This window comes from Scylla paramamosain, chromosome 11 (assembly GCF_035594125.1).
Source record: "Scylla paramamosain isolate STU-SP2022 chromosome 11, ASM3559412v1, whole genome shotgun sequence".
Lineage (NCBI taxonomy): Eukaryota > Metazoa > Arthropoda > Malacostraca > Decapoda > Portunidae > Scylla > Scylla paramamosain.
The window spans coordinates 7,797,501-7,815,000 of record NC_087161.1 but is presented as its reverse complement, the minus strand read 5'-3'; the positions used below and the strand labels follow the sequence as shown (position 1 = coordinate 7,815,000).

Sequence of the window (17,500 nt, the reverse complement as noted above, 5' to 3'; positions counted from 1 at the left end):
CATCCTGATTAATGATCCTGAGAAATTTACTTACGTCACCCTTGTGATATCCCTTGTACCACTTAAAGATCTCTATCAGATCTCCTTTTAAACTATGCCTCTCTGAGGAATATAAATTTAAAAGCTTCAGTGTTTTTTTGTAAGGAATACCCCTCAGCCCCTGTATCCTTTGTCATTCTCCTTTATGTTATATCCTTCCAGTAATATTCGTATGTGGACCACTGAACTGCACAGCATGATCTAGATGAGGTCTGACCAGCGCCAAATTAAATAACTTTAATATTACTTCGGGACTTCTACTTTCAACATTCCGAAAAAATTAAACCTAATACCGAATTTGCTTTGTTTTTGGTCTCTATGCATTGTTTTCTTAGACGGAAACCGGAGCTAAGTACCACTCCCAAACCTTTTTCATTCTTTGAAGTTACCAAAGCTTCGTTCTTTATTGTATACCTACTGTGTGGGTTTCTTCTACCTGCGCTAAGTACTTTACGAGTATATCGCTGAGTACATAACTTACTTACAGCAATGGCAACTACTAAATTAGGCGAGATTATTAATGTGACTATTTCCTTGGGCAAACATACGTATGTATGAGATCTGGAAGCAACACTGACACCTGCATCGTCCTCAGAGTACATTATTGTGGTGATAAATTGTTGTCTTCGGGTATGCAACATTTGGTGGTCGAGTGCCCTATTTGAGACCTGCAAGAACGATATCTTTCCTGGTGTTTGGATGAAGACTTTGCAACGATCTCTGATAGTGGAAGAGATGTCTTACGGAACATGAAGTACTTCTCTTCATAGAAAGGGCTAACCTCTCTGAATGCAAATAGAATAATACAATTATTTTAGTTATTCAGACTATTCTTAGTTATCTATCACATATTTCTATATTCTATTAGACTTATTAAAGTTTTAACTCATAGAAGTGTAGTCTTATGTCCTTGTTTAAATTCATAATAATTTCATAAATACTTTCCAAAAATCTACGATCATCTTACATGACGACACAATACCGTTACTTTCTCTTAGCATCAATAGTCAAGACAAGATACATTACCTGCTAAACAAATAGGAATAAAGCCGGAGATACAATTTGCACATGCAAACTGAGGACTGAATGTATTGTAATTAACAAATAGTGATACTGAACGGTTTCTGAATGGCATATTGGGCAGACTGGTGGGAAAAATGTGAGTTCTGAATACAGATATATTATTGATGAATGATGATAATATTGCTGATATGAAGACTGAAAGACAATCTCAATTTTATTTTTTCAGACACACATCTATCATACTTATCGGAAGAAAAACAAGGAAAAGAAAAAGGAGAAGAAGAACGCACGTGGTTTGTTTCCCCTAATAAAACCAAAAGTATTATGGAGCAAGAAATGCTTCTCGCTGCTTATGAGAATGAAATCCAACAATTGAAAACCTTGCAGAATCTCCTAAACTCCTTTACAGCTCAAGAAAAAACCACAGGCAAGTGGCAAGAGCTCTTTGACATCTCCTCCGCTCTAACAGTAAATCTTTACAATCTCAACAAGAAACTTACTAAAGTCGTGGAAGGAATTAATGATGCATCAAGAAGTTGTATTCAAGGTGATACAGACATCGTCAAATTAGAGGTTAATTATGCAGAAGACTTAGGCCGTGGATTAGAACCAGGTCTGTATTTGGACATAAAAACAGAGACAAGAACAATGGATGGTTGTACCTGGCAAAAGGAATTCTTAAGAATGCTACCTGCGGAAAGAGCATTAGAACAAACCACAAGAGACCCCTGTGTTACCATCACGACTTGCATAACGACACCAAAACCAATAAGCACCATATCCACAACATCAGCTACACTAGCATCAAAAACGACCACATCACAAAAATCTCAGCAGACATCGTCATCACAGGAAACCTCAGTAACAACCGTCTCGGGACAAACTCAATCAACACATCCCACAAAAGTATCTGAAACAACTGTTTCAAGGGAATCTACACAGACAGAAACATCCACAAGGATCACTGGCACAACCGTTTCACGAGAATCTGAGGAAACACAATCATCCACAAAAGAAAGTCAATCAACAGTTTCAGAAAAATCTCAGCCAACAATATCATCCACAAAGGTCACTCCAACAACTGTTTCAAGTGAGGAAACTCAGACATCATCTGAAGTGTCTCAATCCACTGTTTCAGAAGAATCTCAGTCAACAGAATCATCTACAAAGGTTACAGGCACAACTGTTTCACGAGGATCTGAAGTAACAGAGTCATCCACCAAAGTGACTGAATCCACTGTTTCAGAAGAAACTCAGTCAACAGAATCATCTACAAAGGTCACTGGCACAACAGTATCACAAGGAACACAGGAAACAGAGTTATCCACTGAAGTCTCTAAGACCACTGTTTCTGAAGAATCTCAGTCAACAGAATCATCTACAAAGGGAACGGGCACAACTGTTTCACAAGAAACACAAGAAACAGAGTTCTCTACCGAAGTTTCCAAGACAACAGTTTCAGAAGAAACTCAGTCAACAGAATCATCTACAGAGGTTACTGGAACAACTGTTTCACGAGCATCTGAAGTAACGGAGTCGTCAACAAAAGTAACTGAATCCACTGTTTCAGAAGAAACTCAGTCAACAGAATCATCTACAAAGCTCACTGGCACAACGGAATCAAAGGGAACTCAGGAAACAGAATTATCCACTGAAGTGTCTAAGACCACTGTTTCTGAAGAATCTCAGTCAACAGAATCATCCACAAAGGTCACGGGTACAACTGTTTCACAAGTGACTGAAGAAACAGAGTCATCAACTGAAGTGTCTAAGACCACTGTTTCAGAAGAAACTCAGCCAACAGAATCATCTACAAAGGTTACTGGAACAACTGTTTCACGAGGATCTGAAGTAACAGAGTCATCCACCAAAGTGACTGAATCCACTGTTTCAGAAGAAACTCAGTCAACAGAATCATCTACAAAGCTCACTGGCACAACAGAGTCAAAGGGAACTCAAGAAACAGAATTATCCACTGAAGTGTCTAAGACCACTGTTTCAGAAGAAACTCAGCCAACAGCATCATCTACAAAGGGAACGGGCACAACTGTTTCACAAGAAACTAAAGCAACCGAGTTCTCCACCGAAGTTTCCAAGACAACAGTTTCAGAAGAAACTCAGCCAACAGAATCATCTACAGAGGTTACTGGAACAACTGTTTCACGAGGATCTGAAGTAACGGAGTCATCCACCAAAGTGACTCAATCCACTGTTTCAGAAAAAACTCAGTCAACAGAATCATCTACAAAGGTCACTGGCACAACAGAATCACAAGGAACACAAGAAACAGAGTTATCCACTGAAGTCTCTAAGACCACTGTTTCTGAAGAATCTCAGTCAACAGAATCATCTACAAAGGGAACAGGCACAACTGTTTCACAAGAAACACAAGAAACAGAGTTCTCTACCGAAGTTTCCAAGACAACAGTTTCAGAAGAAACTCAGTCAACAGAATCATCTACAGAGGTTACTGGAACAACTGTTTCACGAGCATCTGAAGTAACGGAGTCGTCAACAAAAGTAACTGAATCCACTGTTTCAGAAGAAACTCAGTCAACAGAATCATCTACAAAGCTCACTGGCACAACGGAATCAAAGGGAACTCAGGAAACAGAATTATCCACTGAAGTGTCTAAGACCACTGTTTCTGAAGAATCTCAATCAACAGAATCATCCACAAAAGTCACAGGTACAACTGTTTCACAAGTGACTGAAGAAACAGAGTCATCAACTGAAGTGTCTAAGACCACTGTTTCAGAAAAAACTCAGCCAACAGAATCATCTACAAAGGTTACTGGAACAACTGTTTCACGAGGATCTGAAGTAACAGAGTCATCCACCAAAGTGACTGAATCCACTGTTTCAGAAGAAACTCAGTCAACAGAATCATCTACAAAGCTCACTGGCACAACAGAGTCAAAGGGAACTCAAGAAACAGAATTATCCACTGAAGTGTCTAAGACCACTGTTTCAGAAGAAACTAAGCCAACAGCATCATCTACAAAAGGAACGGGCACAACTGTTTCACAAGAAACTAAAGCAACCGAGTTCTCCACCGAAGTTTCCAAGACAACAGTTTCAGAAGAAACTCAGCCAACAGAATCATCTACAGAGGTGACTGGAACAACTGTTTCACGAGCATCTGAAGTAACGGAGTCGTCAACAAAAGTAACTGAATCCACTGTTTCAGAAAAAACTCAGTCAACAGAATCATCTACAAAGGTCACTGGCACAACAGAATCACAAGGAACACAGGAAACAGAGTTATCCACTGAAGTCTCTAAGACCACTGTTTCTGAAGAATCTCAGTCAACAGAATCATCTACAAAGGCAACGGGCACAACTGTTTCACAAGAAACACAAGAAACAGAGTTCTCTACCGAAGTTTCCAAGACAACAGTTTCAGAAGAAACTCAGTCAACAGAATCATCGACAGAGGTTACTGGAACAACTGTTTCACGAGCATCTGAAGTAACGGAGTCATCAACAAAAGTGACTGAATCCACTGTTTCAGAAGAAACTCAGTCAACAGAATCATCTACAAAGCTCACTGGCACAACGGAATCAAAGGGAACTCAAGAAACAGAATTATCCACTGAAGTGTCTAAGACCACTGTTTCAGAAGAAACTCAGCCAACAGCATCAACTACAAAGGGAACGGGCACAACTGTTTCACAAGAAACTAAAGCAACCGAGTTCTCCACCGAAGTTTCCAAGACAACAGTTTCAGAAGAAACTCAGCCAACAGAATCATCTACAGAGGTTACTGGAACAACTGTTTCACGAGGATCTGAAGTAACGGAGTCATCCACCAAAGTGACTCAATCCACTGTTTCAGAAAAAACTCAGTCAACAGAATCATCTACAAAGGTCACTGGCACAACAGAATCACAAGGAACACAAGAAACAGAGTTATCCACTGAAGTCTCTAAGACCACTGTTTCTGAAGAATCTCAGTCAACAGAATCATCTACAAAGGGAACGGGCACAACTGTTTCACAAGAAACACAAGAAACAGAGTTCTCTACCGAAGTTTCCAAGACAACAGTTTCAGAAGAAACTCAGTCAACAGAATCATCTACAGAGGTTACTGGAACAACTGTTTCACGAGCATCTGAAGTAACGGAGTCGTCAACAAAAGTAACTGAATCCACTGTTTCAGAAGAAACTCAGTCAACAGAATCATCTACAAAGCTCACTGGCACAACGGAATCAAAGGAAACTCAGGAAACAGAATTATCCACTGAAGTGTCTAAGACCACTGTTTCTGAAGAATCTCAATCAACAGAATCATCCACAAAAGTCACAGGTACAACTGTTTCACAAGTGACTGAAGAAACAGAGTCATCAACTGAAGTGTCTAAGACCACTGTTTCAGAAAAAACTCAGCCAACAGAATCATCTACAAAGGTTACTGGAACAACTGTTTCACGAGGATCTGAAGTAACAGAGTCATCCACCAAAGTGACTGAATCCACTGTTTCAGAAGAAACTCAGTCAACAGAATCATCTACAAAGCTCACTGGCACAACAGAGTCAAAGGGAACTCAAGAAACAGAATTATCCACTGAAGTGTCTAAGACCACTGTTTCAGAAGAAACTCAGCCAACAGCATCATCTACAAAAGGAACGGGCACAACTGTTTCACAAGAAACTAAATCAACCGAGTTCTCCACCGAAGTTTCCAAGACAACAGTTTCAGAAGAAACTCAGCCAACAGAATCATCTACAGAGGTTACTGGAACAACTGTTTCCCGAGGATCTGAAGTAACGGAGTCATCCACCAAAGTGACTGAATCCACTGTTTCAGAAAAAACTCAGTCAACAGAATCATCTACAAAGGTCACTGGCACAACAGAATCACAAGGAACACAGCAAACAGAGTTATCCACTGAAGTCTCTAAGACCACTGTTTCTGAAGAATCTCAGTCAACAGAATCATCTACAAAGGGAACGGGCACAACTGTTTCACAAGAAACACAAGAAACAGAGTTCTCTACCGAAGTTTCTAAGACAACAGTTTCAGAAGTAACTCAGTCAACAGAATCATCTACAGAGGTTACTGGAACAACTGTTTCACGAGGATCTGAAGTAACGGAGTCATCAACAAAAGTGACTGAATCCACTGTTTCAGAAGAAACTCAGTCAACAGAATCATCTACAAAGCTCACTGGCACAACAGAGTCAAAGGGAACTCAAGAAACAGAATTATCCACTGAAGTGTCTAAGACCACTGTTTCAGAAGAAACTAAGCCAACAGCATCATCTACAAAAGGAACGGGCACAACTGTTTCACAAGAAACTAAAGCAACCGAGTTCTCCACCGAAGTTTCCAAGACAACAGTTTCAGAAGAAACTCAGCCAACAGAATCATCTACAGAGGTTACTGGAACAACTGTTTCACGAGCATCTGAAGTAACGGAGTCGTCAACAAAAGTAACTGAATCCACTGTTTCAGAAAAAACTCAGTCAACAGAATCATCTACAAAGGTCACTGGTACAACAGAATCACAAGGAACACAGGAAACAGAGTTATCCACTGAAGTCTCTAAGACCACTGTTTCTGAAGAATCTCAGTCAACAGAATCATCTACAAAGGCAACGGGCACAACTGTTTCACAAGAAACACAAGAAACAGAGTTCTCTACCGAAGTTTCCAAGACAACAGTTTCAGAAGAAACTCAGTCAACAGAATCATCGACAGAGGTTACTGGAACAACTGTTTCACGAGGATCTGAAGTAACAGAGTCATCCACCAAAGTGACTGAATCCACTGTTTCAGAAGAAACTCAGTCAACAGAATCATCTACAAAGCTCACTGGCACAACGGAGTCAAAGGGAACTCAAGAAACAGAATTATCAACTGAAGTGTCTAAGACCACTGTTTCAGAAGAAACTCAGCCAACAGCATCATCTACAAAAGGAACGGGCACAACTGTTTCACAAGAAACTAAAGCAACCGAGTTCTCCACCGAAGTTTCCAAGACAACAGTTTCAGAAGAAACTCAGCCAACAGAATCATCTACAGAGGTTACTGGAACAACTGTTTCCCGAGGATCTGAAGTAACGGAGTCATCCACCAAAGTGACTCAATCCACTGTTTCAGAAAAAACTCAGTCAACAGAATCATCTACAAAGGTCACTGGCACAACAGAATCACAAGGAACACAGGAAACAGAGTTATCCACTGAAGTCTCTAAGACCACTGTTTCTGAAGAATCTCAGTCAACAGAATCATCTACAAAGGGAACGGGCACAACTGTTTCACAAGAAACACAAGAAACAGAGTCATCAACTGAAGTGTCTAAGACCACTGTTTCAGAAAAAACTCAGCCAACAGAATCATCTACAGAGGTTACTGGAACAACTGTTTCCCGAGGATCTGAAGTAACGGAGTCATCCACCAAAGTGACTCAATCCACTATTTCAGAAAAAACTCAGTCAACAGAATCATCTACGAGTACAAAGGTCACTGGCACAACAGAATCACAAGGAACACAGGAAACAGAGTTATCCACTGAAGTCTCTAAGACCACTGTTTCTGAAGAATCTCAGTCAACAGAATCATCTACAAAGGGAACGGGCACAACTGTTTCACAAGAAACACAAGAAACAGAGTTCTCTACCGAAGTTTCTAAGACAACAGTTTCAGAAGAAACTCAGTCAACAGAATCATCTACAAAGGTTACTGGAACAACTGTTTCACGAGGATCTGAAGTAACAGAGTCATCCACCAAAGTGACTGAATCCACTGTTTCAGAAGAAACTCAGCCAACAGAATCATCTACAAAGCTCACTGGCACAACGGAGTCAAAGGGAACTCAAGAAACAGAATTATCCACTGAAGTGTCTAAGACCACTGTTTCAGAAGAAACTCAGCCAACAGCATCATCTACAAAGGGAACGGGCACAACTGTTTCACAAGAAACTAAAGCAACCGAGTTCTCCACCGAAGTTTCCAAGACAACAGTGTCAGAAGAAACTCAGCCAACAGAATCATCTACAGAGGTTACTGGAACAACTGTTTCACGAGGATCTGAAGTAACGGAGTCATCCACCAAAGTGACTCAATCCACTGTTTCAGAAAAAACTCAGTCAACAGAATCATCTACAAAGGTCACTAGCACAACAGAATCACAAGGAACACAAGAAACAGAGTTATCCACTGAAGTCTCTAAGACCACTGTTTCTGAAGAATCTCAGTCAACAGAATCATCTACAAAGGGAACGGGCACAACTGTTTCACAAGAAACACAAGAAACAGAGTTCTCTACCGAAGTTTCCAAGACAACAGTTTCAAAAGAAACTCAGTCAACAGAATCATCTACAGAGGTTACTGGAACAACTGTTTCACGAGCATCTGAAGTAACGGAGTCGTCAACAAAAGTAACTGAATCCACTGTTTCAGAAGAAACTCAGTCAACAGAATCATCTACAAAGCTCACTGGCACAACGGAATCAAAGGGAACTCAGGAAACAGAATTATCCACTGAAGTGTCTAAGACCACTGTTTCTGAAGAATCTCAATCAACAGAATCATCCACAAAAGTCACAGGTACAACTGTTTCACAAGTGACTGAAGAAACAGAGTCATCAACTGAAGTGTCTAAGACCACTGTTTCAGAAAAAACTCAGCCAACAGAATCATCTACAAAGGTTACTGGAACAACTGTTTCACGAGGATCTGAAGTAACAGAGTCATCCACCAAAGTGACTGAATCCACTGTTTCAGAAGAAACTCAGTCAACAGAATCATCTACAAAGCTCACTGGCACAACAGAGTCAAAGGGAACTCAAGAAACAGAATTATCCACTGAAGTGTCTAAGACCACTGTTTCAGAAGAAACTAAGCCAACAGCATCATCTACAAAAGGAACGGGCACAACTGTTTCACAAGAAACTAAAGCAACCGAGTTCTCCACCGAAGTTTCCAAGACAACAGTTTCAGAAGAAACTCAGCCAACAGAATCATCTACAGAGGTTACTGGAACAACTGTTTCACGAGCATCTGAAGTAACGGAGTCGTCAACAAAAGTAACTGAATCCACTGTTTCAGAAAAAACTCAGTCAACAGAATCATCTACAAAGGTCACTGGCACAACAGAATCACAAGGAACACAGGAAACAGAGTTATCCACTGAAGTCTCTAAGACCACTGTTTCTGAAGAATCTCAGTCAACAGAATCATCTACAAAGGGAACGGGCACAACTGTTTCACAAGAAACACAAGAAACAGAGTTCTCTACCGAAGTTTCTAAGACAACAGTTTCAGAAGAAACTCAGTCAACAGAATCATCTACAAAGGTTACTGGAACAACTGTTTCACGAGGATCTGAAGTAACAGAGTCATCCACCAAAGTGACTGAATCCACTGTTTCAGAAGAAACTCAGTCAACAGAATCATCTACAAAGCTCACTGGCACAACGGAGTCAAAGGGAACTCAAGAAACAGAATTATCCACTGAAGTGTCTAAGACCACTGTTTCAGAAGAAACTCAGCCAACAGCATCATCTACAAAGGGAACGGGCACAACTGTTTCACAAGAAACTAAAGCAACCGAGTTCTCCACCGAAGTTTCCAAGACAACAGTGTCAGAAGAAACTCAGCCAACAGAATCATCTACAGAGGTTACTGGAACAACTGTTTCACGAGGATCTGAAATAACGGAGTCATCCACCAAAGTGACTCAATCCACTGTTTCAGAAAAAACTCAGTCAACAGAATCATCTACAAAGGTCACTAGCACAACAGAATCACAAGGAACACAAGAAACAGAGTTATCCACTGAAGTCTCTAAGACCACTGTTTCTGAAGAATCTCAGTCAACAGAATCATCTACAAAGGGAACGGGCACAACTGTTTCACAAGAAACACAAGAAACAGAGTTCTCTACCGAAGTTTCCAAGACAACAGTTTCAAAAGAAACTCAGTCAACAGAATCATCTACAGAGGTTACTGGAACAACTGTTTCACGAGCATCTGAAGTAACGGAGTCGTCAACAAAAGTAACTGAATCCACTGTTTCAGAAGAAACTCAGTCAACAGAATCATCTACAAAGCTCACTGGCACAACGGAATCAAAGGGAACTCAGGAAACAGAATTATCCACTGAAGTGTCTAAGACCACTGTTTCTGAAGAATCTCAATCAACAGAATCATCCACAAAAGTCACAGGTACAACTGTTTCACAAGTGACTGAAGAAACAGAGTCATCAACTGAAGTGTCTAAGACCACTGTTTCAGAAAAAACTCAGCCAACAGAATCATCTACAAAGGTTACTGGAACAACTGTTTCACGAGCATCTGAAGTAACAGAGTCATCCACCAAAGTGACTGAATCCACTGTTTCAGAAGAAACTCAGTCAACAGAATCATCTACAAAGCTCACTGGCACAACAGAGTCAAAGGGAACTCAAGAAACAGAATTATCAACTGAAGTGTCTAAGACCACTGTTTCAGAAGAAACTAAGCCAACAGCATCATCTACAAAAGGAACGGGCACAACTGTTTCACAAGAAACTAAAGCAACCGAGTTCTCCACCGAAGTTTCCAAGACAACAGTTTCAGAAGAAACTCAGCCAACAGAATCATCTACAGAGGTTACTGGAACAACTGTTTCACGAGCATCTGAAGTAACGGAGTCGTCAACAAAAGTAACTGAATCCACTGTTTCAGAAAAAACTCAGTCAACAGAATCATCTACAAAGGTCACTGGCACAACAGAATCACAAGGAACACAGGAAACAGAGTTATCCACTGAAGTCTCTAAGACCACTGTTTCTGAAGAATCTCAGTCAACAGAATCATCTACAAAGGCAACGGGCACAACTGTTTCACAAGAAACACAAGAAACAGAGTTCTCTACCGAAGTTTCCAAGACAACAGTTTCAGAAGAAACTCAGTCAACAGAATCATCGACAGAGGTTACTGGAACAACTGTTTCACGAGGATCTGAAGTAACAGAGTCATCCACCAAAGTGACTGAATCCACTGTTTCAGAAGAAACTCAGTCAACAGAATCATCTACAAAGCTCACTGGCACAACGGAGTCAAAGGGAACTCAAGAAACAGAATTATCCACTGAAGTGTCTAAGACCACTGTTTCAGAAGAAACTCAGCCAACAGCATCATCTACAAAAGGAACGGGCACAACTGTTTCACAAGAAACTAAATCAACCGAGTTCTCCACCGAAGTTTCCAAGACAACAGTTTCAGAAGAAACTCAGCCAACAGAATCATCTACAGAGGTTACTGGAACAACTGTTTCCCGAGGATCTGAAGTAACGGAGTCATCCACCAAAGTGACTGAATCCACTGTTTCAGAAAAAACTCAGTCAACAGAATCATCTACAAAGGTCACTGGCACAACAGAATCACAAGGAACACAGGAAACAGAGTTATCCACTGAAGTCTCTAAGACCACTGTTTCTGAAGAATCTCAGTCAACAGAATCATCTACAAAGGGAACGGGCACAACTGTTTCACAAGAAACACAAGAAACAGAGTTCTCTACCGAAGTTTCTAAGACAACAGTTTCAGAAGAAACTCAGTCAACAGAATCATCTACAAAGGTTACTGGAACAACTGTTTCACGAGGATCTGAAGTAACAGAGTCATCCACCAAAGTGACTGAATCCACTGTTTCAGAAGAAACTCAGTCAACAGAATCATCTACAAAGCTCACTGGCACAACGGAGTCAAAGGGAACTCAAGAAACAGAATTATCCACTGAAGTGTCTAAGACCACTGTTTCAGAAGAAACTCAGCCAACAGCATCATCTACAAAGGGAACGGGCACAACTGTTTCACAAGAAACTAAAGCAACCGAGTTCTCCACCGAAGTTTCCAAGACAACAGTTTCAGAAGAAACTCAGCCAACAGAATCATCTACAGAGGTTACTGGAACAACTGTTTCACGAGGATCTGAAGTAACGGAGTCATCCACCAAAGTGACTCAATCCACTGTTTCAGAAAAAACTCAGTCAACAGAATCATCTACAAAGGTCACTAGCACAACAGAATCACAAGGAACACAAGAAACAGAGTTATCCACTGAAGTCTCTAAGACCACTGTTTCTGAAGAATCTCAGTCAACAGAATCATCTACAAAGGGAACGGGCACAACTGTTTCACAAGAAACACAAGAAACAGAGTTCTCTACCGAAGTTTCCAAGACAACAGTTTCAAAAGAAACTCAGTCAACAGAATCATCTATAGAGGTTACTGGAACAACTGTTTCACGAGCATCTGAAGTAACGGAGTCGTCAACAAAAGTAACTGAATCCACTGTTTCAGAAGAAACTCAGTCAACAGAATCATCTACAAAGCTCACTGGCACAACGGAATCAAAGGGAACTCAGGAAACAGAATTATCCACTGAAGTGTCTAAGACCACTGTTTCTGAAGAATCTCAATCAACAGAATCATCCACAAAAGTCACAGGTACAACTGTTTCACAAGTGACTGAAGAAACAGAGTCATCAACTGAAGTGTCTAAGACCACTGTTTCAGAAAAAACTCAGCCAACAAAATCATCTACAAAGGTTACTGGAACAACTGTTTCACGAGGATCTGAAGTAACAGAGTCATCCACCAAAGTGACTGAATCCACTGTTTCAGAAGAAACTCAGTCAACAGAATCATCTACAAAGCTCACTGGCACAACAGAGTCAAAGGGAACTCAAGAAACAGAATTATCCACTGAAGTGTCTAAGACCACTGTTTCAGAAGAAACTAAGCCAACAGCATCATCTACAAAAGGAACGGGCACAACTGTTTCACAAGAAACTAAAGCAACCGAGTTCTCCACCGAAGTTTCCAAGACAACAGTTTCAGAAGAAACTCAGCCAACAGAATCATCTACAGAGGTTACTGGAACAACTGTTTCACGAGCATCTGAAGTAACGGAGTCGTCAACAAAAGTAACTGAATCCACTGTTTCAGAAAAAACTCAGTCAACAGAATCATCTACAAAGGTCACTGGCACAACAGAATCACAAGGAACACAGGAAACAGAGTTATCCACTGAAGTCTCTAAGACCACTGTTTCTGAAGAATCTCAGTCAACAGAATCATCTACAAAGGCAACGGGCACAACTGTTTCACAAGAAACACAAGAAACAGAGTTCTCTACCGAAGTTTCCAAGACAACAGTTTCAGAAGAAACTCAGTCAACAGAATCATCGACAGAGGTTACTGGAACAACTGTTTCACGAGGATCTGAAGTAACAGAGTCATCCACCAAAGTGACTGAATCCACTGTTTCAGAAGAAACTCAGTCAACAGAATCATCTACAAAGCTCACTGGCACAACGGAGTCAAAGGGAACTCAAGAAACAGAATTATCAACTGAAGTGTCTAAGACCACTGTTTCAGAAGAAACTCAGCCAACAGCATCAACTACAAAAGGAACGGGCACAACTGTTTCACAAGAAACTAAATCAACCGAGTTCTCCACCGAAGTTTCCAAGACAACAGTTTCAGAAGAAACTCAGCCAACAGAATCATCTACAGAGGTTACTGGAACAACTGTTTCCCGAGGATCTGAAGTAACGGAGTCATCCACCAAAGTGACTGAATCCACTGTTTCAGAAAAAACTCAGTCAACAGAATCATCTACAAAGGTCACTGGCACAACAGAATCACAAGGAACACAGCAAACAGAATTATCCACTGAAGTGTCTAAGACCACTGTTTCTGAAGAATCTCAGTCAACAGAATCATCTACAAAGGGAACGGGCACAACTGTTTCACAAGTGACTGAAGAAACAGAGTCATCAACTGAAGTGTCTAAGACAACAGTTTCAGAAGAAACTCAGCCAACAGAATCATCTACAAAGGTTACTGGAACAACTGTTTCACGAGGATCTGAAGTAACAGAGTCATCCACCAAAGTGACTGAATCCACTGTTTCAGAAGAAACTCAGTCAACAGAATCATCTACAAAGCTCACTGGCACAACGGAGTCAAAGGGAACTCAAGAAACAGAATTATCCACTGAAGTGTCTAAGACCACTGTTTCAGAAGAAACTCAGCCAACAGCATCATCTACAAAAGGAACGGGCACAACTGTTTCACAAGAAACTAAAGCAACCGAGTTCTCCACCGAAGTTTCCAAGACAACAGTTTCAGAAGAAACTCAGCCAACAGAATCATCTACAGAGGTTACTGGAACAACTGTTTCACGAGGATCTGAAGTAACGGAGTCATCCACCAAAGTGACTCAATCCACTGTTTCAGAAAAAACTCAGTCAACAGAATCATCTACAAAGGTCACTGGCACAACAGAATCACAAGGAACACAAGAAACAGAGTTATCCACTGAAGTCTCTAAGACCACTGTTTCTGAAGAATCTCAGTCAACAGAATCATCTACAAAGGGAACGGGCACAACTGTTTCACAAGAAACACAAGAAACAGAGTTCTCTACCGAAGTTTCCAAGACAACAGTTTCAGAAGAAACTCAGTCAACAGAATCATCTACAGAGGTTACTGGAACAACTGTTTCACGAGCATCTGAAGTAACGGAGTCATCAACAAAAGTGACTGAATCCACTGTTTCAGAAGAAACTCAGTCAACAGAATCATCTACAAAGCTCACTGGCACAACGGAATCAAAGGGAACTCAGGAAACAGAATTATCCACTGAAGTGTCTAAGACCACTGTTTCTGAAGAATCTCAATCAACAGAATCATCCACAAAGGTCACAGGTACAACTGTTTCACAAGTGACTGAAGAAACAGAGTCATCAACTGAAGTGTCTAAGACCACTGTTTCAGAAAAAACTCAGCCAACAGAATCATCTACAAAGGTTACTGGAACAACTGTTTCACGAGGATCTGAAGTAACAGAGTCATCCACCAAAGTGACTGAATCCACTGTTTCAGAAGAAACTCAGTCAACAGAATCATCTACAAAGCTCACTGGCACAACAGAGTCAAAGGGAACTCAAGAAACAGAATTATCCACTGAAGTGTCTAAGACCACTGTTTCAGAAGAAACTAAGCCAACAGCATCATCTACAAAAGGAACGGGCACAACTGTTTCACAGGAAACTAAAGCAACCGAGTTCTCCACCGAAGTTTCCAAGACAACAGTTTCAGAAGAAACTCAGCCAACAGAATCATCTACAGAGGTTACTGGAACAACTGTTTCACGAGGATCTGAAGAAACGGAGTCATCTACCAAAGTGACTCAGTCCACTGTTTCAGAAAAAACTCAGTCAACAGAATCATCTACAAAGCTCACTGGCACAACGGAATCAAAGGGAACTGAGGAAACAGAATTATCCACTGAAGTGTCTAAGACCACTGTTTCTGAAGAATCTCAGTCAACAGAATCATCCACAAAGGTCACGGATAGAACTGTTTCACAAGTGACTGAAGAAACAGAGTCATCAACTGAAGTGTCTAAGACCACTGTTTCAGAAGAAACTCGGCCAACAGAATCATCTACAGAGGTTACTGGAACAACTGTTTCACGAGGATCTGAAGTAACAGAGTCATCCACCAAAGTGACTGAATCCACTGTTTCAGAAGAAACTCAGTCAACAGAATCATCTACAAAGCTCACTGGTACAACGGAATCAAAGGGAACTCAGGAAACAGAATTATCCACTGAAGTGTCTAAGACCACTGTTTCTGAAGAATCTCAGTCAACAGAATCATCCACAAAGGTCACGGGTACAACTGTTTCACAAGTGACTGAAGAAACAGAGTCATCAACTGAAGTATCTAAGACCACTGTTTCAGAAGAAACTCAGTCAACAGAATCATCTACAAAGCTCACTGGCACAACAGAGTCAAAGGGAACTCAAGAAACAGAATTATCAACTGAAGTGTCTAAGACCACTGTTTCAGAAGTAACTCAGCCAACAGCATCTTCTACAAAAGGAACGGGCACAACTGTTTCACAAGAAACTAAAGCAACCGAGTTCTCCACCGAAGTTTCTAAGACAACAGTTTCAGAAGAAACTCAGCCAACAGAATCATCTACAGAGGTTACTGGAACAACTGTTTCACGAGGATCTGAAGTAACGGAGTCATCCACCAAAGTGACTCAATCCACTGTTTCAGAAAAAACTCAGTCAACAGAATCATCTACAAAGGTCACTGGCACAACAGAATCACAAGGAACACAGGAAACAGAGTTATCCACTGAAGTCTCTAAGACCACTGTTTCTGAAGAATCTCAGTCAACAGAATCATCTACAAAGCTCACTGGCACAACGGAATCAAAGGGAACTGAGGAAACAGAATTATCCACTGAAGTGTCTAAGACCACTGTTTCTGAAGAATCTCAGTCAACAGAATCATCCACAAAGGTCACGGGTACAACTGTTTCACAAGTGACTGAAGAAACAGAGTCATCAACTGAAGTGTCTAAGGCCACTGTTTCAGAAGAAACTCAGCCAACAGCATCATCTACAAAGGGAACGGGCACAACTGTTTCACAAGAAACTAAAGCAACCGAGTTCTCCACCGAAGTTTCCAAGACAACAGTTTCAGAAGAAACTCAGCCAACAGAATCATCTACAGAGGTTACTGTTACTGGATCAACTGTTTCACGAGGATCTGAAGTAACAGAGTCATCCACCAAAGTGACTCAATCCACTGTTTCAGAAGAAACTCAGTCAACAGAATCATCTACAAAGGTCACTGGCACAACAGTATCACAAGGAACACAGGAAACAGAGTTATCCACTGAAGTGTCTAAGACCACTGTTTCTGAAGAATCTCAGTCAACAGAATCATCTACAAAGGGAACGGGCACAACTGTTTCACAAGAAACTAAAGCAACCGAGTTCTCCACCGGAGTTTCCAAGACAACAGTTTCAGAAGAAACTCAGCCAACAGAATCATCTACAGAGGTTACTGGAACAACTGTTTCACGAGGATCTGAAGTAACAAAGTCATCCACCAAAGTGACTGAATCCACTGTTTCAGAAGAAACTCAGTCAACAGAATCATCTACAAAGCTCACTGGTACAACGGAATCAAAGGGAACTCAGGAAACAGAATTATCCACTGAAGTGTCTAAGAGCACTGTTTCAGAAGAAACTCAGCCAACAGCATCATCTACAAAGGGAACGGGCACAACTGTTTCACAAGAAACTAAAGAAACCGAGTTCTCCACCGGAGTTTCCAAGACAACAGTTTCAGAAGAAACTCAGCCAACAGAATCATCTACAGAGGTTACTGGAACAACTGTTTCACGAGAATCTGAAGTAACAGAGTCATCCACCAAAGAGATTGAATCCACTGTTTCAGAAGAAACTCAGTCAACAGAATCATCTACAAAGGTCACTGGCACAACAGTATCACAAGGAACACAGGAAACAGAGTTATCCACTGAAGTCTCTAAGACCACTGTTTCTGAAGAATCTCAGTCAACAGAATCATCTACAAAGGGAACGGGCACAACTGTTTCACAAGAAA

At 40.9% G+C, this 17,500-nt stretch overlaps 1 protein-coding gene across 1 annotated transcript in view; it reads left to right on the top strand.

The window, feature by feature from the left end:
• Positions 1-17,500, top strand: part of LOC135105287 (mucin-3B-like) — a 45,355-nt gene that overhangs the window by 14,455 nt on the left and 13,400 nt on the right. Inside the window, exon 4 of the mRNA XM_064013510.1 lies at positions 1,289-17,500. This exon is cut by the window's right edge and continues 1,005 nt beyond it. Coding sequence (XP_063869580.1) covers positions 1,289-17,500 — 16,212 coding nt within the window. The remainder of the gene's footprint in view (positions 1-1,288) is intronic.